At 40.8% G+C, this 22,882-nt stretch overlaps 1 protein-coding gene across 2 annotated transcripts in view; it reads left to right on the forward strand.

The window, feature by feature from the left end:
• vldlr (very low density lipoprotein receptor) overlaps positions 1-22,882 on the forward strand; it is an 87,172-nt gene that overhangs the window by 29,790 nt on the left and 34,500 nt on the right. For both annotated transcript variants that reach the window (XM_050052281.1, XM_050052282.1), the window contains exons 4-8: positions 11,274-11,396; positions 15,321-15,529; positions 18,913-19,075; positions 19,519-19,641; positions 21,323-21,445. In XM_050052281.1, coding sequence (XP_049908238.1) covers positions 11,274-11,396; positions 15,321-15,529; positions 18,913-19,075; positions 19,519-19,641; positions 21,323-21,445 — 741 coding nt within the window. The remainder of the gene's footprint in view (positions 1-11,273; positions 11,397-15,320; positions 15,530-18,912; positions 19,076-19,518; positions 19,642-21,322; positions 21,446-22,882) is intronic.

The following is a 22,882-nucleotide window of genomic DNA, read 5'->3' on the forward strand; positions in this document are numbered from 1 at the left end:
TGTCTGTTTTTAACATTGTGTGCAAATAAACTAATCTAAACTAAAACTAAACATTATTCATCCCGTTATGTGTTGCCACGCATGTTTCCTCCTCCTGCAGCTGCCACGGTGTTGGCCTTTTCTGTAATGTTGCTTTTCTCCTCCTCATATTTTAGTAGAATTAATCTCTGATCCTCACGAGAAATGCTCTTTTTCCCCCTCACATACGGCGCTCTGTGAGGACGCTCTGTGAGGACGCTCTGTGAGGACGCTCAGTGACACTCAGTGACGCTGCGCTTCTCTCATGATTGTGATTGGTCCGCTGCGTGCGCGTTCACGGCTCTTGATAAAGCAACCCTGGGTTGAGTTACCGAGTTGATATCCAGCGTCGTGATACTGATTATCCTGATTGCCATTGTTAGGGTTAGTCAATCCAGGATAGGTCTGGGTAACCCAGGAAAGGTTGATCTCGCTTCGTGATACAGGCCCCAGGACGTGTACACGTGTCCTACAGGAGGTCAGACAGTGTGAGCAGCCTCTGACTGCAGTGAGGAGCATGGTTTACACTAAGGCAATAAATAGCGAGGACAAACTGATCTATCCATTCTCTTCTGGCTCACATCCTTGGGTCACTGATTTGTCGTAAATATCATGGTGAGGGCACTGTTGGCTAATTAATCTGAAAGTGCAATTGCTTTTTATTGAGAGCTGACGTTAGGCTTGCTATACGTTGACAAAAATGTATCAGACACAATAAGCCTTTATACAGAAATCAACACACTTTAACTTGCGGTGAGTAGTATAAAAATACATATACTATCAGAAATCTCTTCAGGCTTAGATTTGCTTGTATTGTTTGTCTTGGATGAGCCAGACAGACTGAAGGGGAGACAGCCATGTATTAGTATTTGCTGAACAGTAAAAAAAAAAAAAAAAAGATTTGAGCATAAAAATTCATTCATCTTTATCCTGTTAGAGTAATCTCCCAAGGGTCCACCTACGACAGGAGCTTTTTCTGGAGCTCTCAACTGACCAAACCTCAGTTCTTGGGTCATGTGATTATACTTAAGCCTTCCATTCAAAGATGAAAACTGAGAAATGCTAGCAAGTAGACCCTTTTAGTCAGATTTTTATTTGGTTAAACTGCCTAACCGTTTCAAGGCACATAGACTTCCATTTTATGCATTTTATACTTCTACTCCATTGTATTTTATAGAGATATTGTACTTTTTATTCTTACCCAGGGCTCAACACTTACTTTAAAAGTGGTTCCCAGACTGGCAATCCGACACTGAAAATACAGTCGCCATTTTTAGTCACCTACTATTTTGAGTTATTGAGATACTATGCAGTTACATGTCGGCTTATTGAGACAATGTGACGAACGAATGTATAAATCTTTAATTACAGCAACTTAACAAACTTCTTTATAGTTGTTTTATCTAAACCTTTCCTTTTTTGTTTTGTTTTTTTTCATTCAGTTTCATCTGGTTCTTTGTCAGTTGAATCAGTTTGCACATTCATTTGTGATGTTGATGGGTTAGTCAAACTTTTGAAACCAACTTTAAAAAAAACCAATCAGCTTCCCCATTGTCTCTAAAACAGATGCTTGTGTATGCGGAGGGTAAACTGACCAACACACATGCAGCGTCGTCTGGCTCCAACTGTGACAGCATTAAAAAATATATATATATGTATAACCAATACAAGAAATTATTTATTTTGGGTTGCATGCTTTGCTGTTTGATGTTCCTATTTTAATACATCAAAAAGTGCCACTGATGGTACCCAAATGCCAAGAACTGGTTGCCAGTTCCTCAAAACGGTTGCCAACAATATCCTGGAAAGCATTTTTATTTTCCACTGCATAATGCCCTCTAACATCTGGCTTTTGTATTTAATGGGAAAGGTTAAAATCAACACCCGGGTGGACATGCTAATTTTAGCGTCTTTGACAGTGTGATATAATGATGCAGCACCACAAAATACAGTTTGTCTCGGCCCAAGCAGTGCTCAAACATCTTTCCAAGTTTAGTCGGTACAGATTTTCAGAAAGAGACTAAATAAGAAAGAGATGCAAAAAAAGAAGTAACCATTGTGACATTTTCACTGGCCTCCGTGCTGCTTTCTACTGTTTACTAACCTGTTTTCAGGCGAACATGACACACAGTGTAAAAAACAAAAAACAGACATACTTTTTTACTGTCTGCAGAGCCGTGTACTTGGCTCTGGTCTACTGGCAATAGGAAAGCAGTCTATCGTCTATTTTTAATGGGTTTTCCAGCTTTTAAAAGACCCACATACACACTCTAATTTTGGTGGAAGAGGATATTCTTTACCACATTTTTTGACAGCTGTAGGTCCTTGTTACTTATAGATTGAAATTTTACATCCTTGTAAAATGTATTTGCAATTGTATGTAATGTATTTTTAATGAATTAACTTAGCCAACAGTGTATATATAGTTGAAAATAGCTCCTAGTCAACCAGCTCACAGTGCACTCAAGGTTTCAGTATACTTCTTTACTTCTTCCACCACTGACATAATATATTGTGAAAAGTTTTTCCTCTAGGTTGAAAATGGTGCAAGACATCTGGCTGATGACTATTCAAGTAGGCTTAGCAACCAGCTGCAGAGTTTTCTGACCGTCTGAGTGCATAGTAGAGATTTCCCGCTGTTTTAAACTGCATCTCACTGTTACAGAAATTCAGTGAGGCACTTAAAAGCAGCGAGAGGGGGCTCCCCTGTGAGCAGCCCTGTCAAATAAATAAGTTGTTTAAATGGAACTAAGGAGAGCTGCTGAGCTTTAAATGCTGTAGCTGTGATGAGAGGTTTCGCTGAGATGCTCGTCAGAAATCAAAGAGATGCAAGATGATGGAAAGTATTTATACTGAAGTTGTTTTTAATGAGGATTTCTCGTCTACGCTGCCTTCAGTTTGCCGTTGTAAAGACAAATGGACTATGGTGTCTCCACAGGTACAGAGATAAACATCAGAGGGAAGATGAAGGCACTTCATCAGTGCATGTTAGTTTTATGTTCACTGCTTCCTGAAGTCTTCCTGAATGCTTAAAGCAAGTCAACTAAAGAAAGATGGGTGTCTATCATCCATGGTATTCTAAGTAACTGCTGAACCTCAGGTCTAGGATGAAACCAGTATCAGTGGAGGACAAAGAACAAAGGCTCACTTGAGGGTTGATGAGACACTGAACACTTTATGTAAATATCTTAGCAGTAGAAAAGACAAACTGTCAGCAACTGTTTGTCAAACCCATTTCACTAGCATTTTTTCAGCCCTCAGGTGCTTAAGATTTACTGTGTGCCAGTGCAACACACAAACAAATACAGAATCATCAAAGAAAAGTCATCTTTGCACACCTGACAAGAACACATCTGTTTCCTGCTGCCTTTTATTAAATCAAATAGTTTAAACTTCACTAATACGTGACAACAAAATAAACAACAAAACATCAGTATTTACCCTCGGCTAAATCGTTATTTTAATCATCAGTATCGGTGCATCTCTAGTCTCTGACCCGTTTTGGTCAAATTTACACACATGCCCTGCACAATGGTTCACCTGGTGCGTATGGCGGCACAGACAGTAACCAACTACTGTCACAGCCGCTTCAACCCGTCGTCCTTCCCAGGTTTTCAAATACCGACACCTTATCAAGCCCCGTCGTTAGCCTTATCAGACCCTCATAGCGACGTTATTTCTAAAAAGTGGCAATAGACAAATTTAGTGACTTATTAATACCATCAGAGCTGCTCAGAGTAATCACAGTGATGACCTCTTAGGCCACCAGTGTGGAGTCTGTCCTTCCCATTCTCTTTCCTCTTGCTTCGTGCACACAGTGTGGGGCAGACAGGAGCATGCCGCAGGAGTGGAGGTTAATATTCTATTCTAGTAATTCATTTTCAGTTCATTTTATAAGTGTAAAAAAGTTTTGTCCAGTAACCTGGAGCACTTTGTTATTTTGAGATTTGTTTGAGTGAGAGAAGGTCCTGTAACCTGCTGCAATTTTGGAGAAAGCATAAAAGTGATTAAATAGTCATGAACATGATTATGAACATAGAATTGAATTTTCATTAAGAAAAGAAGTTACAAAAATGTCTGCGTATGCTGTTGATTATAGTTCTCAGAAAGAAAATCAGAATTGGCCAAAATCGGGATCAGCAGGTCAGACTTTTAAAAAAAATCTATCTATTTAGAAATGACTCGACTACTCCAAATTGTGAGTCTATAGATAGAATCTGTATGGTGTACAAATTATTAAGAATAAAAAATGTGATTTTGGACCATATGCAGTAAATGACGCTCTTGATCATACTATTAACAAGTGCACTGGAACATACCAATAGTAAATTCCAAGATGGACTATGTAAGATCATGGAATACAAATCATAAATAGGTCAGCAATACAGTGAAATCTTCAACAATACAAAATGGAGAAACTGCTCCGTAAACCACAAAATAAATACTGCCCAAGGCTAAGCAAAAGGCTTGACTTTTGATAACAAAGTAAATCAATGAAGCAAATAGAGAGGGTTACACAATAGATCCAAGTAGAGCATGACTTGTCATTGTGGGTTTTGATTTAAAGTTTTTGGATATCCTTTTTTATTAATTGTCAGTGATTAAAAGGTATTTTACCAAGCCCTTAGCTGATAGATAGACTTTACAGACTGGACCCGCTTTGTTAATAGAAGCACCAGATGATGAAGTGCTTCCTTCCCAGAATAATGATTTGGAATATTTCCTAATATTGAAGGTCTTGGGTTTATTTTTAGGAAGGCACCAGCAGGAGTTTTGTGTGAAAGTTAGGAGAGAATAGATGAAAAAGAAGATTAAGAACAAATAAAAAAAAAATATATATAAGCAATTCTTGAGTCACACGGTGAATATAAAGTGGAACCTGGGAGTTATCCACTCTTCATCTCAGTGTTTGTGAAGCGCTGTTTGCTGTGGAAGCAGAGGTGTGTGCGAGAGGGTTATACTCCAGCTGTTTTACATAGCAGTCCTCTTTGGTTTCTGCTGCAGAGTGTCAACACAGCAGGTTGAGTGCACAAACCCGAAAAACAAGGCAAAAATAAATTCTTCACCTCCTGGCAGAAAAGAAAACAACACTTCATCTTCGAGTCGGGGCAAATCCCTCCTGCACTCTTGGATGGGCATCTGTGGTGCTCTCTGCCAAAATGAGAGCGGTGCAGTTTGGGGAGTCGTTCAAGCACCGGAGTTATTCAAAGCCATGGGCTGTGTAGTGTTGCCAAGACCTTTCTGGGGTTTTAGTGTTATAAAGTTTGAGTTTATCACCCTGTCCTTTGTGTGGTCCAGTCTTTATCATACGAGACTCAGTTGACCACCTGCTTGGAACCATTTAGGTCAGAAAAGTCCTGAAGGGGCAGAGCATGACCTCATTGTTAATAAATCTTAACTGAGTAGTTATGTGACAGTATGTGGCTTTACCAAACGGGAAAGTTGCCTGTTTCAACGAGACGAGTTGAAACGGGCAACTACTTGCTCTGCGCCATTCTGCAAGGTTCTAAAAACCTCTGGGTTCACACCAATGCAACTAGATGAGACAGTGTATCATCAACTCTCTGTTCTTCCATTCTGATTTTCAGTTTTTTAGGCTTATTTTGTGGCTGAACATAATTTGTAGCTTCTTGAAATATGAATGAGGATAGTGATAGTGAGATACTGGCTACAGTTGCATTTGTTAATATGATTGAATGATGAAAACGTACATCAGATTGACTGTATTCATAATAAATACACCACAATAATATAAAGAACCAGCGCCAATTAATCAGTCAGTGAGATAGTCAGTGAGATAGGTCTGAGCTGGTAGGTCAAGCTCAGACCTACCAGCTCAGACGGCTGCAACTTCTCTCTGCAACATTCTAAAACAGTGTCGTCTCATCGCAAATCTTCAGTCTGAACTGGGCTTTAGTTTTAATTCTGCACGACAAAGTAATCTGAATTACTCAGGTTGTAGGCCGAAGTAAACCAGCTGCCATTAAGGCTCAGACACACCAAACCGACACCAGCGAAGTAGTGGCGATGAAGCTAAAAAGTTACACTTAACCACACCACAAGGACTACAGCCAACGGCCTACTAGCATGTATATTCTGCACCTGTGTGAGAGGAAATAACTCTCCATAGCAGCAAGCAGCGGTATTCGTCATTCAAAAAGGGAAACTGAAAGATCAGCAGGACAGATTTAAGGGGTTGGTTATCCAGTTAGTATGTAAATAAGAGGACCTGATGTTGAAAGAACAAAAAACACCAATTAAACAAATAATCTTATCTTATATAACACGTTTGTTTTGATTAAAGCCCTCTTGACTTTAGTCTTTTGTTTACCTTCCTCACTTCCATTTCTCTTCTTGCACACTGAGCTTAACAGCCAATCAGAGGGATTTCTCTCACTGACGGGCTCCACCACTGGTTAAACATGCTGAACTGGCCAAAAAAAGGGCAACAAGGCCTGACTAAAGATACAGGACATGGCACCGAAAACTAGAGCAAAAGGTGCTCACCAACAGGCCCAAAGTGTGGTGGCATCTCACTTGTAAGTCCTTGCAAATACACCATAAAGATTTTTAATTATTAACTGTTCTTGCTGTATGAAATATGGCCAAGAGATGCTGTGGAACAGTGGTCCCTAAATGGTGGGTTGCAGTCAAAAAGTGGGTCATAGGTCCATTCAAAATGGACCACAAGTGACTTGCAAATGTGTCAAGTTTGTAAAAAACACTTAATTTTAAGCACAGTTAATTCCTGGTACAGAGCTTTTATTTTGAAGTGCCGTTTCCTGCTGTAGAGTGACTGACTAATGGACAGCTACTTGACAGAGACAGCAAACTACCTCCAAGACATTGTCAAACACAAAATGTATTAAACTGTGTGGACCTTAAACTAATGACTGAGAGAAATGTTGACCCTGTGGCAGGTCCAGTTGGGAACCACTGCTGTAGAATAATGAGGTTAAAAAAAAAAAAAAAATTCATCAAAATTCAATCCCGTTTAAATAGAAAGCTCGACACCGGCAAATCACAAAAACCACAAATTGTTGTGCTGTGCTCCGAATATAAACTTTAACTTTGGAAAAATACCAACAGTGAAATCCACAAGCCTCTGCTCCATGAAGTCATTTCCATTTTATTTCACTGCCGTTTAATCCCTTTGTATAATGTCATTTACACAGTTTATACAAGAGTCAGAGCAGGATGTTGTATTCAGACACTGCAAGAGACAACAGTGCCAGTGTTCAGTTAATTATAGCCTCTCCTGAGACTCCTCTTTTAACTTTCCCTTTGTTCATCATTTTCCCTTTTTAGATTTATTTCTGGTTAAATTTATCCTCCATACCTTTGTTTTATCCCCTGATATGAATTTGCACATTAGTGAAGTTGCCTGCAGAGAACTCCAGAGAAGTCCTGCTTTGCCATTTGATCTTTAGATGTGTCACCTTTCTGACATCTGTCTGTGCTTGTGTAGATTGTGGACAACCTGTGTGCCCATGTTTCCACTTGCACTTGGAATTGCATCGGTCAACTGGAGGTCATCAACAGCATTCCAGTTTGTACTCCATATTGTGTGTGTGTGTGTGTGTGTGTATGTGTGTGTGTGTGTTTTCGAAGGTTGTGTTAAGTTCCAGTCATAGCTGCAGTGGTGTACGTGCAGTTCAACCCAGCTACTATAGCTGTTATATCACTGTACTGTTTGACCAGCTGTCACACATGACTTGGCAGCTGGGAATGGAATCTAAAGTGTGTGTCTGTGTGTGTCTGTGGATGCATGCAAACATCTCCTGGCAGTTTCTGTGTGAAGGACTTGTGCTGCGGTTGTGTTTACGTCACTTTTCTTGCGTCAGTGTTGAATTAAGGAAGCAAGCTGCAGCTTCTGTTCACTTAGTCTAAGAAAAAATACAAGCAGGGTGTCAGAGACCTCCATTAAGTTTTTTAGCTGACCATCTGTGGTTTGTTTACACAGGCTCACACTGTTGCTTAGGTGAAAATCTTTGTCTTCAGTGTCAACTTCAATGGGACAGAAAAAACTGAATACAGGGTGCAGCACCTGTCCTTTTTTTTAATTAAACATTTTCAATTATATTTTGAAACCTGCATTGTTTACATGGGCTACCAGTCTGCTGGTGCGTTGTAAGGCCCAGAATGAGAATGAAGCTTTTTGCTCGCGTGTCTGCGCTTTAGACACGTGGTGTTTTTGCCAGGGCGCTCTGAACTCCTCAAGTTGAAACAAACTCAGTGCAGAAAAACATCCCACGCCATCTTTCACGCCACATTTTTTTCCCATTGTCCAATCAGATGATTTGAGAGGCGGGTCTTCTGTGGTGGTCACGACAACAAGTTTACAGTTGGTAAACAATGGAGGAGAAACTGGTGGTAGCAGTTGCTGGATACGCAGAGTTATACGGCACAACGATAGACAGCAGGTTGTCAAACTGCCCCCGAGTCATCCTTAAATATGCCTGGAAACAGCCATCGTGGAGGCGAAGCTTCTGGACCAACTGGTGGTACTCCTCATGACCCACTCTCTTTTTTTTAAGGTCTCATGTACCCACACAGATCTCCACTCCCCTGTGCCAAACAAACTATTTACCGACAACCTCTCACCCTCAACCAGAGCTACAGCAAATACCTACTGCCTGTCCATTTTAGAAACTAGACACTAATTACTGTGAAATAAATAAGATAAGATAAATAAACTGTAAATTGATTGCACAGGAAGGTTAGAATAAGGAGGTGAGTCCTTGGTTGCCTGGCAACAATAAAAAGGTGCAGCAAGTGTTTTATTTTTCACTAGTGTCATTCAATTTTAAAAAACGGCAGAGCAGCACACGTCCCGTTGTGCAACCAGCAAAAAGCTGTCTGTGTGATCAGGGCCTTATGCTTCATGGCATTGATTATTGATGAGTATCGGAAAGTTTGCATTGAATGCTTGGTCAGATTTTCTAGCTTTGATATCTTTTTTTTTTAAATGAATAACATTGATGCACAGGGCATACTTATTTTCTTGAATGAAAAATAGTTAAAACTTGTTTTTAATACCAGTACTGAAACTCAGGTATCACATTAGCACCATATGGGACACTCTCAAATGATGCCCAATTAATAACTGAATCGGCGAACCACTATGATATGCGACCTTAAATTCATCAAGGAGCATGTATGGAAAATGGATCACATTATCAGTGAACTAGTCCAGATAGAGACAGGATATCTTATGCAGAGAAGACAGTATATATTGTCAAACACTGACTGAGTGTAAAACAGAGAGAAATATGGGAGCGTAGTGTTACCTGGCTTATCAACAAAACGACATCCTTATAGTCAATAATTCACGCAGCTGTAGGAGCCACTTTTCAATTCACCTTCATCTACTGCTCCACTGAGCAGCCCTTATCACAGCGCAGTCCGATTTTATGTGCCATACTGCTTGTTATCTCCCTCCACAGTGGAAGATCGCAGGGATAAGAGGCAAACCGGGTCTTGAAGCTGACATTTTATGGAAACAAGCACTGTGGGATGAATATGTATGCTGAGATAGAAAGTGGTTCCTAATGATGCAGCAAGATCTTGAGTTTAACCTCCAGGTGACTGATATTAAAGACTGATGCTATCAGTTTTGAGGATAACAAGGAAAAAGAAAAACCAAACAAATGTGCCAAAGAAAAAGAAATTAGAGGCCAGATGGGTTAAAAATACGAAAAAAATTACTATCCAGTTAAAGTAATGGTACCGAAATATCTGGAGAAAAAACATGACATTGTTGTACAAACATGATTTTCCAGACGTCAGCTCTTGATGTTCCAGCAAACTGGATTATCTATCAGCCAGCAGTTCTTTGGTCGTCTGGGCATTGAGTTAACAGAAGCGGCAATTTCATGTTCACCATCACTCCTCATTATAACGTCTTTCTTTGACAGGTAACTTGTAGCTCAGTATCACCTTTAATCTGCCAACAGCCACTCACGATTTCCACCACAAAAAGTAAGCTACGCTGTGTCCTTGTTCTGTCCTCTTGTTATTTTTGGCCCTGCTGTCATGGGGAAATGCACTGAAAAGGCAACAAGTAGAGCCACTACAGCTGTGTGATGACACCGTACATGATACCACTAGAACATGTTGCTTCATTTTATTTATTTTATACTTCTGCATAAGCATCGCACATTTAACCCATTAGGTATGTTTCTTAAGCACATGTAAACAGGAGGTATTGATCCTCCTTAATCCGAGTTGGTATGCACATGTTTTTGAGGGTTGCCTTAAAGTCCCAAATATGCTTTTAAAATAAAATCAGATGATTACAAATGTTGCTGTAATCACCTATTGAAACGGACCCATTCAGGAAAGCTGCAGTCAGTGCTTTAAAGTATAGAATAAAGTGGTTTCTCAGCAGCAGATTGACAGACATTCTACTCAGAACGATGTTGAAGTGACAGTGAGGTTTCTGAAGCTTTGTGTATTTGAGTGATTTATACCTAACAACAAAGCTTTGAGGTGAAAAGGACCAAACTGAACCAAACGTTTATTGGGTGATGCAATGGTGAATATACCATGCAACAGTAGAATTGTGTTCACCAGTAGAGATTTGGCAATACTGTTTGTACCGCGGGAGCTATTCGGGGCAACCTGTGTAGCAAATCAGGACTGGATTCTTGCATACCTTGTAACTGTCACATGATCTTCTAATCTCGCAATTTGAAGTTTTTTCATTGCAGCCTGTTAAGCCACCACCGGCTCCAGTACCCTAAATCATTACTAGGCCAGATTAAAAAATGATTTCAGCTAGTCACTTAGACAAAAAAACATGGGAAAACAGGATCCATTAAAAAAAAGTTACCCTTTGAAGCTTCCATTTTGAAAGAATTTTTAGTTTTACGGTTTTCCAACTTTCATTTTTAACTCAAGTGTTGTCTTATATGAAGCAGCTGTTTTTTGTTTGTATGGAAGTTCTACATAAAGAAAAACATAAAAAATATCAAATGTGATGGAGTTTAATATGGTTATTTTAAACCATGTCTTAATTGAATTCACAAAACAATTGCTGTATCGTGATTTCTACCATTCCTGTGATAGAAGATTTTGGTTGTATCATTCACCCCTGTCTCCAACACAATAAAAGTCCACTTCATGTTGCACCTTTTCAATGTGTCATTGAATAAATAAATGCATCTCTTTAATGTGTTTTGCTATGAATCAAAACTAAACAAAAATGAAACTGTTCATTGTTGACGGTGTGTTATGTGTTTTTGACCATGCAGACATGAGGACGTGTCGTGTGAACGAGTTTAGCTGCGGAGCGGGCTCCACTCAGTGTATCCCCATCTTCTGGAAATGTGACGGAGAGAAGGACTGTGACAACGGAGAGGACGAGATCAACTGTGGTAGGTGGACATGCACACATTTACATGGGAGGGATATGTCCACATCTGTCGCAGCATTTAGGACGATCATTGCTAGTTACAGTACACAACATGGCAGAATAAAGTTTTCTTAATCACTTAAACATGTATGTTGTTGAGTCATGTAGCACAGGAGGTGAGCAGGGAATATTCAGTTTCTAGCTGAAGAGCAGGCACCATGTCTTTCCTACTTAATCGTCTGTGTGTTGGATCATGGGCCCATGTGCTGTACGTGTATTTGTCAGAGGTATGGGAGACTGAACCTTTGCCTTCTACCAAAATGGTCCAACTTTAAGTACACAAGGACCTGCATTCCCCTTTAGGTTTGATCACTGTAATGTCAAACTTATAAGTTTATTACCAGGCACTTACTGTCAAATGACAAAATGCTAAATGCAGTCAAACAGGTCACTATTACCTATGTTTACAGGTAGGAGTTATGTCATTTAGAGCCCCCTTTACACTTTGTGTTAAAATGCGTCTCTTATCCAGACTGTATGTAGATAGGATTCAACCCAAATTACAAATACATCTGGTATTAATGTGTCTCCAGTTATCTGTAGTTGGGATAATAATTGCCAAGTTTCTCTTTTATGCTTTAGTTGGATAAAATTCAGAACAGATACTTGGTCTCATCTTGACTATGCACAATTACATGGGGTGTACATCATAATATTATCTACACTTTCAGAGTCAATAATGGCATAAAAATAAAACTAGTATTTCAAAAAATCTTTGCTGATCCATAGTTTTTGTTATATACATTAGAACCAGTTAGGAAGAATAGCAACAAGGAATAGCGAGGTCGATGAGGATGAATCCGGCCAACCTGACTGTACAGACAGTGATTGACAGGAAGAATACGTTAGACCTACAGATGTGGGAGACACCCAGTAGTGTTAGTATCAGATAAGAGAGACAACCAAGCGCCCTGCAGCTTCACCGTCAGGTGAAGAAGAGCCGGTTCTACCCTGCTGGTTTGGAAGATTCGTGCTTCGTTATGTATTTCCACCCAAGTAGTTGTTGTATGTGGACTGAAAAGGCAGTCACAATGCGTCCCTGAGTTGGTTCTGCCGATTGGATCATAATCTGTCCTTGGTGTGTTTTGGGTGCATTCACACCTGTACTTTCACGTGGTCCAGCACTGTCTGATTGTGATCTGATCCCCCAAAATGTATTCTATGCAAGGTGTAAATGGGGTCATAGTTTGTGTGCATCTGGCTTTGATTAATCTGGACTGTCCTGTGATTAACAAGGACAACCAGTGGAGGTGGCTCCCATTATGTACACCCTGCTGTGGCTTTTTCATTAGTTCAGATAATGTCATGCATTTGCCAGTGACTGAGCACTTGAGGGCAAAGATGACCTATGATGTGGTCACAAGATACTTTCTGACCTTGCGTTCATGAGGATATTGAGAGCTGCAAAAACGCTGTTCTGCAAATTTGAGCAAAGTAAGGCCACATACGGTATGTTGGCTACATTTGGACTTTGACATCTTTATTCCTAAAAAGCAGACTTCATGAGATGTTGCCTCGTAGTTTGAATGCACTTCCCTGTAGCACCTGATTCACTGAATGAATTTCAGATTAAATCATTCTGGACTCCAGCCATAGCGTCCTTAAAGCTGCAGCTGTGCCGTACACCCCTCTGCCTAATTAATATTGTGCAGGGACAGACAACTTTTTGCATAAACACACAAGACTGTTATGGCTTTAGAAAGTGCAATGATACAATACAATTCAGAAGTGATCCAAGTACTACTTAAGTGTAACAGCTGTTGTCCTGTACTTACCCGGGCACTGAAACCATTTCATGGATGTGTGTATCAATTACTCCTCATCCTCCAGCTGTTTACCCTAAACACTGTGCTGCATAAACACACTAAGAGCCCTTCTGCACAGAGCATGAAGCTCAGCCCGGACCAACTATAAACTAAAATAATTGGATCTGACAGAAAACACTAAAGTGGCCCGTAGCATGCTGGTGAATTTTATCCATCCATCCATTTTCCACCGTTATCCGGGGCTGAGTCGAGGTGGCAGCAGGCTAAGCAAGGCAGCCAGACGGCCCTCTAAGAAGGAAATGCACTCAACAATCCTTCATCCAGGTTGTTGAACCTGAAGGATACACAGGATCCATTTTGGTGACTAACACTGAATGCAAATATAACTTTAGTTTGTTTACAAGAATCCTCTGCAGGGCTGACTCACAGCTGGTGTTTCAGTTGGGAATGGGGTCGAGGTTAGGGCTCTGTGCAGGACAGTCAAGTTCTCCCACACCAAACTGGAAAAAAATATAGAGCTGGCTTTGTGCACAGAGGTGTTAAAAAACAGAAAAGGGTCAAACACGAGCTGCTGCCTCAAAGTTGGAAGCACATTACTGTCATAATGTCATTGTATGCTGTTGCATTTCAGTTTCCCTTCACTGGAACTATGAGGCCAAATACCATGGAAAGCAGCTGCAGACAATTATCCCTCCTCTACCAATATTTACAGTTAGCACTCAGCACTCAGGCAGGTAGTGTTGTCCTGGCATCCACCAAACCCAGTTCATTCATCCGATTGCCAAATGGTGACCACATTTCCACTGATTCACCATCAAAGTGAGCTGTGTTCTCTGCTTTACTCAACTTTGGAATTGTGTATGGTAATTTCAGGCTTGTGTGCTTCTGCTAGGCCATGCAAATGCATGTCATGACCTCCTGATGACCACCTCTCGTGCTGGCATTGCTTACCAAGTCATTTGCTACTATGTAGTTAATGTTCTGAGACAAGTGATTTTTACTTGCTTCATTACTCAGCAGGCCCGTTTGTGAATTTGTGCGACCTACAGTTGCACAGCTGAGCTGTTGACATTTCTGCAGTTCAGTAACAGGACTTATGCTTGACCAGGGAAAACCAGTCAGGCAGAACTTTATTGGACTAACTTCAGTTAAAAATGGCATCCTATATCCAGTATTTATGGTGGTGCTGTGTGTGGGTTGTATTCTAGGACAATGAAAGAAAAGTAATACCTGCACACTTACTCCGTGCCACACAGGTTATTAAAAAGACAACGTTTCAATCCTACTTGGATCTTCATCAGGCCAAAATGTTAGGCTGCTCAATGCTCCATGATGGCAGGTGTGGTTGGCCATCTAAACCACCCATGAGTGATAAAACAAGAGACGATAAACAATTCAATAAAGTACAAAGAAGAGCTGTTTTGCAGCCAGCCCCCAGTGGCCAGTCCATGAATTGCACTCTTTGGCGCTTCGGGTCCTGGTCCAAAAGTGGTCCTCGGGTCCATTCTGAATGGACCACAAGTGACTCATGAACGTGCCAAGTTCGTAAATAAACACACTTTATTTTGGAGTACACTGAATTTCCAGCACAGAGCTTTTACTTTGAAGTGCTATCCCCTGCTGTTGAGTGAGAAACTAACAGACAGCTACAGCTACTTGACAGAGACAGCAAACTAGCTCGACAGTATGGCCAAATGCAAGTACGACACTGAATATATTGAACTGTGTGGACCTTGAACTGATGACTAAGAGAAATCTGGACCCCGGGATATTATTAAAAAACAAATGAGCAGCCATAGTTGCGGACATGTGCTGTATATAAAGCCCAAATGTCTGAATCCTCTTGAATATGAAGAGTCCAGTTTCGAGTTTAGCAGCCTTCCATTTGGAAAGTGGCACAAACTCTTGTAAAACAGCTCAAACATGTAATGGTAGTGGTTAAATTAAGTGCTCCTAATGTGTAAATTGTGACAGCTTACAGAATGAATGCTGTAGATTTTAGCATTGTTTATAGAAATTGCGAATACGTTGCGATAACAGCGCCGTCCTTGTCATGTGACTGAACTGTTCACCTTCACAGTGCTCTCATATTTGCCTTGTGTCCTCCTGTCTGCCTCCAGGCAACATCACCTGCGCTCCTAATGAGTTCACGTGCGCCAGCGGTCGCTGCATCTCCCGGAACTTTGTGTGCAACAGTGAGGATGACTGTGGCGACGGCTCCGATGAGGTGGAGTGCGCGCCGTCCTCCTGCGGTCCCAGCGAGTTCCAGTGTGGGAACTCATCGTGCATCCCGGCCAGCTGGGTGTGTGATGATGACGTCGACTGCCAGGTAAGAGAGGCACACAGTGACGTGCCACGCATACACACACGCTTGGAATGTGTACACAAACACAAGTGTACACATACATGTTGCATATTTAAGTACATAGAAATAAGCCCTGAAAAAAAGGAAGATATTAAATTTTACTATCTCATCTGGGTCGTGATTTTTGCCTCTTTTTTATCACGAAAGACTTAACATAGGCAGCACCCTAAAACACACTCCCCCTCATTTTCTAGGTCGATTTTGCCTCACTGTAATGACCTGTCCAGTATGATATCCCTGGGTACGCAAATTACACACACACACCGGTTCTGCATGTTCGATGTTCACAGCGCCCTGTGGTTATTGACCTGCCTTACACACACATACACGCACACTGACTTTGACACTCCCAACACGTTTTCACACACGGCAGAACAAGTTCCACTGAGTCGGCACTTTGCCTGTTACCTGTTAATTGGCTGTGTGGTTATCACTGTGACCGCCCCACAGGAAAATGAAAGAAAACTGAGGCAAACGCTCACACCCACAAATATTTAAAACACCGTTCTCAGTGGGAAGGTCATTGTAATTCACTCTGTCGCTTTCTCACACCCAGCTGGTCCTGCGTCAGTGTTAATAGTCAGGGAGCTTCAGACACACACACAAACGCACACATTCTCACACTCCATTAATCTGCTCCCACATGAGTCAGTGACTTTCTGAGATGATGAAAGTGTGAGAAACTCCTCCTGCTGCTCCTCTTGATCCCTCTCTGTCTGATTGCCCAGTTATGATTCGGAGTCCTAAAAGCTCTCTGCCATGCACGTCCCCCAGATCACCTGTCAGTTAAACAATGTGAGAGCCATGGTGTGGCTTTGTTTGGATTCTGTATGAATGAAGTTAGCTCTTTCCTTCAGTGGCTGATGTCTGTGCAAAACTGCTGAAATGTCTGATATTGTATTGGAAGGTACTTGAATAGTCTTAAAAAAAAAAGTTTGTCAAACTAGATGTTGGTGGCATACGTATGTCCATTATGACTGTTGGTCAGAATAATGTGTAACTCAGCACCTCTCTTGTGGGCATTAGGGAAACAGACTCTGGCATAGTAATGGGAAAAAATGAAGCAGCAAATCTTTTTGAACAGCTCTTTTTAATGTTCATTTGCCTACTGAACATCCAAGTGCTCATGACTTTTCCCACCCACTCATTCACCATTATTGTAGAGTACTGCTCACACTGCCTGCTACAGTGAGTGAACAAGCAAGGACCTTTTAAATCAGATTTGAGTCTAGACCTCCGTCAGATTAGGCCTGTGGTGCATTCACGTGCTCCTCAGATGGTTGCTCCTCCGACTTTGGTGAATTCATGAGCGTCAAGTTGTAACATGGAAATATGATGTGTTGTATTTTATTGCTCAGAGCATTTAAACAACATATTGATAACAAAGAAAAGGAAATGTATCGAGTAAGCCATGAAATATGATGGGAAACTCCGGTTGCAGAGGTAACTGGGACCTCAGGTCAGTAGCATTTCTGTTACAGCGTAGTGAGCTTATATAGCTTATCTACATACAAGTGGGAGGCTGAATCAATGCATTAAAATGAATTCCATCTTTATTAATGTAAACGTATGCAAGATGGCTGGTAATGCATTGAGGAGAGGTTTTGTGAGGCGGGCAGTACTGGCTGTTGAATGTGCATATACTAAGGTAGTGTCATGGAGAAACTGACACTGTATTTTACAAAACCTATCATAACTCCAAAGGTTCGATATATTTACATGTACATCAACTCAAGGAAGTGTCTGTTTTGAATTTGGTCACACTTTAAAAGGGTAGTTCTCTTGGAAATTTCTAGCTGTTTTACCAAACTACACACTGTACCCCAGCAGATCCACTTCAAGTCAAGTAAAGTTGACCTCCTGGTCAACTTGTAGACTGACTTACCTGTTGTAATCTTGCATATATGCCGGTTTCTTAGCTTGTGTGTATACTAGAGAAGTAGTAGCAAATGCTGGGACATAGTGTGTGACATGGTGTATTTCCTGATTTCAAAAATAAAATCATAGGACACACACTGTGCATTTTCAACAATCATTATGTGTTTGAGATGATCTCTGTAAAATGAATGTTTTGTAAAGCTGTAGGAGACTTCCTCTCCTTGCCCTGATTGCTATGATTCTTGCCAGAGTCCGTTTCCCAACTGTTTACATGGGAAATAGTGAATAAACTTTATCAAAACCAATAGTCATAATGCACACAATTTTAAAGGTTTACAGATATAGGAATAGTTTGATGTTTTTGGAAGTATGCCAAGAGTGGGGAAAGAAGATTGAGACCACATCTGTTTGGTTAATATGTAGCTACAGTCAGCAACTGGTTAGCTTAGCTTTAGCATAAAGACTGGAAACAGGGAAACAGCTAGCCTGGGTCTGCCCAAAGGTAACAAATGCCACACATTCACTGCATGGTTCGGTTTGACTCAACTCACTTTTGGGACCTTTTCTGTATTTCGTTTTCCACCATATATAGTACTCCTTCACTTGAGGCAGAATTCTCATTTGATCTCCACTGCGATGTCGTGTGTAACCACTGTGATATCACCCGCAATGAGACACTTGTATCCTTTTATTGGCAAACAAACAGAGGAATGTGTGCTACCATTTTTTAAAAATCTGGATCAAGTGAATTGCAGGCACTGGTGACAGTTGCTTGGGTATTTAAAAATGGTAGATTTGTGCAGGATGTCCAATGTTGTGCAAGTGGCGATTCTAGAGACCGTTCTCTCCGACCAATCCGTGGTCTGAAGTGTTTTAAGTCCACCTTCACAGTATTGGCTCATCTCACTTGGAACCTCAATCAAGGTGATCCTAAAAATACTCTTGTCAATGGAAAACAGGAAAAAGTCAATTTGAGTAGAGCCATGTCGTACCATGCAGTGAAAATGCAACAGTAGTCTGCCTGCCATCACCTCTAGAGCTCAGTGCACTGACTTCCTGGAGTCTCTACTGGTTACCTGGCAACCTCACGGTGACCACAAGACCCCAGGAAGTTGCTGTGCCTTGGGAAAGTGAAAGAGAACAAATGTAGAAAACTCTGATTTTTGTGTGATCAAACTAAACGCCTTTTGAAATATAAAAACAGGACATTGAGTCCCACTTACTCTTTGTACCTGAGTGTTTGTCTGTCCCACAAATTTCCCTTCAGCCAGAGGGTCATACCACATCAAAGCATCACACACTTTCTGAGTTCAAAATTGCTCTCCAAACTGGTCTTTTAGGTCTTGTTAAGATAAATTGCAGGCTCCCTGCCAGGAAATGACTGTAAGGCAGCAGGCGCTGGTGACAGCAAGTGAATAGCAAATGGAAAAAGCTTTCACACGTCGTATTCTTGACTCTGTGCCCTGCAGGACCAGTCAGATGAGTCTCCGTCTCGTTGCGGCCGTCACCCAACACCGCCTGCCAAGTGTTCCTCCAGTGAGATGCAGTGTCGCTCAGGAGAATGTATTCACAAGAAGTGGAGGTGTGATGGAGACCCTGACTGCAAGGACGGCAGCGATGAAGCCAACTGTCGTATGTACACACCAGCTGCCGTCAACACATTTAAAAACTGAGCATTTTAAGATCATAACCACATTTACTGTGTAACCGTGGCAGATGATGGGAGTTTTAAATGTGTTGATGTTCCTTTTGGAATGAGAGTGCAGCACATAATGGATCCCTGCTCAAACTGTCTTCAATTATCTGTCTGTCCAGGTAGTCCTAAATTAATGCCTGCAGTGATGAGGATACAGCCATCAATGTCATAACAAATTCCAAGACGTCTAAGTGTTTTCAGTTTATATTTAACGAACAGTCCAAAATCCAAATATATTCAATTTACAGTGTGATGAGAAAGTCCTCATATTTGAGAAGCTGAAACCAGAGAATGTCTGGATTTTTGATTTGACCAATGACTTAATTGATTATTAAAACGATTATTAACTCATTTTGTGTACGATGTGTGTTCCTGGCAGCTGTACGCACTTGTGGACCGGATCAGTTCAAATGTGATGATGGAAACTGCATCCTGGGCAGCAGACAGTGTAACGGCCTCAGAGACTGCGCCGATGGATCAGACGAAGTCAACTGTAAAAACAGTAGGTGCTCTCTCTGTGTGTGTTTGTGTTTGCTGCTTTGCAAATGACTTGTTGCAAGACGGTGAAAGCAGTGCTCTTTAATTTTGGGTAGAAATGTATTGGGACAATTTTATTGACACTTGTTTTCCAGGAGACGCTCTGTGAAGGAGGACCAGTCTTATATTGATGCAAAGATTTGTACACTAGTAGGAATTTAGCACAGCATGAAAATAAAAGCAGCGCTCTGTTTATTTGAATGTGAAAGTGCTGCAATTTAATTATTATTTATTATTTTGTCACTAGAATGGAATAATGTCAATGGAAAATTCTGATGAATAATCATGATCTCAATATTGATTTAAAACAAAAAAAAGTGATTATCATTTTGGCCATGATCTCGCAAGCCTTATCCTGAGGCCACTGATAAGAGAATAACAATTGTTGTTTCAGCTCAGTCTCTGTCTCAGTGAATAAACACTCCCATTAGTCTCTGTCGTCTTAAAATGAATGTCTTTATTCACAATACTGGTACCAGGAAGCAGACGCCAAACAGCAGTGTTGGCATGGAGTTTGCTCCACAGACAGTCTTTCCAACAGTCTAGTTATACTAGAGAGAGAACAAGGTATCATAATCTTTCCAACTTGATAGGACCGGCTCTGACATGCTTGGCAGAGTAGGGTAAAGGCCAGGGTGAGTTAACCATGACAATGCAGAAGCACATACATTTCATAGCTAAGCATAATGTTTCTGTTTTTATATCCCACTGCAGGCTGTCCTGAAGAAGCTGAGAGAGAGGCTGTGTGTGTTAGCGTAGATGCTGTGGGCTTGTAAATTACGTATTTTTCAGATGTTCTTTTACAAAGAAAAAAAGACACTCCACCTCAGGTTGTGCTCGGGTACAAAAGCAGTGTTTGTTTGCTGTGTGTGATGTATTAAGAACGCTTTTTCTCAGCAATCCAATGCTGTGTTTTATTTTTTTGTGCGCTCATCTAGAAGATAAATGTACCAACAACAAAAAAAGAAAAGAAAAAACCCTCCCGGTTATCTCGTTTCCATGAGTTTGTTTGTTCTTGCTCCAGTAACATAAAACATGGGCTTTGAAAACAGATTTTAAAGAGTGACAAGTTTGTGGCAGATTCTCACTCAGAGACTGCTGAAAGAGGAATGCTTGTCAATGTTGGGTTTGAAAAGGCAGCTACTTTTAAAGCTACTTCCATTTTTAACCCAAACTGGAGGATTAGATTATCCTTGTAGGACTGAAAGGAGCTTTAGCTGTTCGGTTTGTAAAACCTTTCCAAAACTGAATACACGTTGATAAAGCTTTCTTTCTCAATATTTTGTTTTCTCCCCTGTTCAAGCCTGTAGATAGGCCACTGTCTCGCTTGCTAAGTGTTCCTATTTGCCAGAGAACAAATGTCTTTGAGTGAGATGAGATGGTTGATACTACACTCATATCTTTGTATAAAGTACGGCAATAGATCCAGGAAGCGATTAGCTTAGCACAAGACTGGATGCAGGGAAAAACCACCAACCTAACTCTGTACAAAGACAAAAGAGCAAGTGTAATCTAAAAGTTAAATCCTGACACTTATGGCATTGTTAGCTCTTTACGGAATAAATATTTAAAGGACAGTGTTGTGTATTGTTGTGCATCAGTGGTTACTACCCCTGACAAGTAAAATTCTTTGCGTCTCTCCACAGTGACTCAGTGTAATGGACCAGAGAAGTTCAAGTGTCGCAGCGGGGAGTGTATCGAGATGAGCAAAGTGTGCAACAAGGCCCGAGACTGTCCCGACTGGAGCGATGAACCCATTAAGGAATGCAGTGAGTATAAAACAAAGGGTAAAAAAAGAATATGAACACTCTACATTTGTCCATGATGATTTATATTCAAGGTAAAGGTCTGGTCTGTGCACGTTCGTGTTAACTTAAAACCAAAGATTGTCTCTCAGGGGAGCCATCCCACTTTGTGGCTGTTTTCACAGAGCAATCAATGTCATATTAAAACCACGTTTTAAAACGAAACAATCTTTCTGTACACACATGTGTTTTGGCACAATTTCAGAAATAATCTCCCTCTTTACTAACACGTCTGAAAACACGTACACTGGCCATGCCCACACTGATTTTAACAGGAAGCAGATTGTCTACTATGAGTTTAGTCACGGAAAATACTGCAGAGACCAGAGATTTCTTTGCTTGGACTGACGACGAGGTGGAACTCTTAATAAAAACATCACAAGTAATGTTATAAGACAGTCAAGGCGGCAGAAAACAGATTGAGAGTCATTCCAGGGCAAGTATGGCGATGCACTAGAGCAGTATTGAGAGCATTATCCATTACCAGAGGAAGCCGTGGCCTTGGGAATGGCCTAATTGCAGTGTTTTAGCTTGACAGTCGTGACTGAAATCCCAATCGTCATCATTTTTTTAAGTCTCTGTTTCCATCAATTCTAACTAAAGCACAACCTGGTATTTTCAAACTAAAACATGGAGTTTCCAAAACGCCGGAGTAACGTGGACGCTCAGCATAAATGTAGCAGAAGTTATTCATTTCAAATTTAAAACATCCGTGTGGACGCAGCCTCAGAAGTAGTGACTGTGTGCATCTTCTGGGAGTCTTGTAGTCACAGTGAGGTTACCGGGTTTAGTATCATTTTTGCCTGACATTCAAATTAGTGGTGATTTTCTGAGCACAGTAGGTAAGGTCAGGGTGTCTACAGGTCCTTTTAAGAAGTCTTAAAATGTCTTCAGTGTTACAACAATAAGGCCTTAAATGTCATTAGATAGTCTTAAATATGAATTTGTGAGGTTTTAACTAGTACAAACATTTTATCTAATTTAATTCATACATTTTGTAATTTCTTCATGTGTAAATGAGTGTCTGCAAAATGTAGATTTAACTTAAATCAATCTAGTAGCCATATTCCTAACACTTAACTCTGTACAAGACAAAAGCTGTCTTAAACGGGTCTTAAAAAGCATCAGATTTGACTGTCTGATACCTGTAGACACCCCTAAGGTTTGATGTTTTACTCGAACCTGTCTGAATGAGGAATAACTGAAGAGATGCAGAGTGGTGTGACGAGCAGAAAAGCTTTAAGTCAAACACATCTAGATGACACTTCAGATGATGACAGACATATTTCCACAGCCCTCCAACTGAGTGGCAAATCAAACGTAGATTGATCAACATGTTTGATTTCTCTACATTTTTATTATATTTGCACTAGAATCTGAGTAAATACGAGTGAACTTGTA

This window comes from Epinephelus moara, chromosome 9 (assembly GCF_006386435.1).
Source record: "Epinephelus moara isolate mb chromosome 9, YSFRI_EMoa_1.0, whole genome shotgun sequence".
In the NCBI taxonomy this organism is placed as follows: Eukaryota; Metazoa; Chordata; class Actinopteri; order Perciformes; family Serranidae; genus Epinephelus; species Epinephelus moara.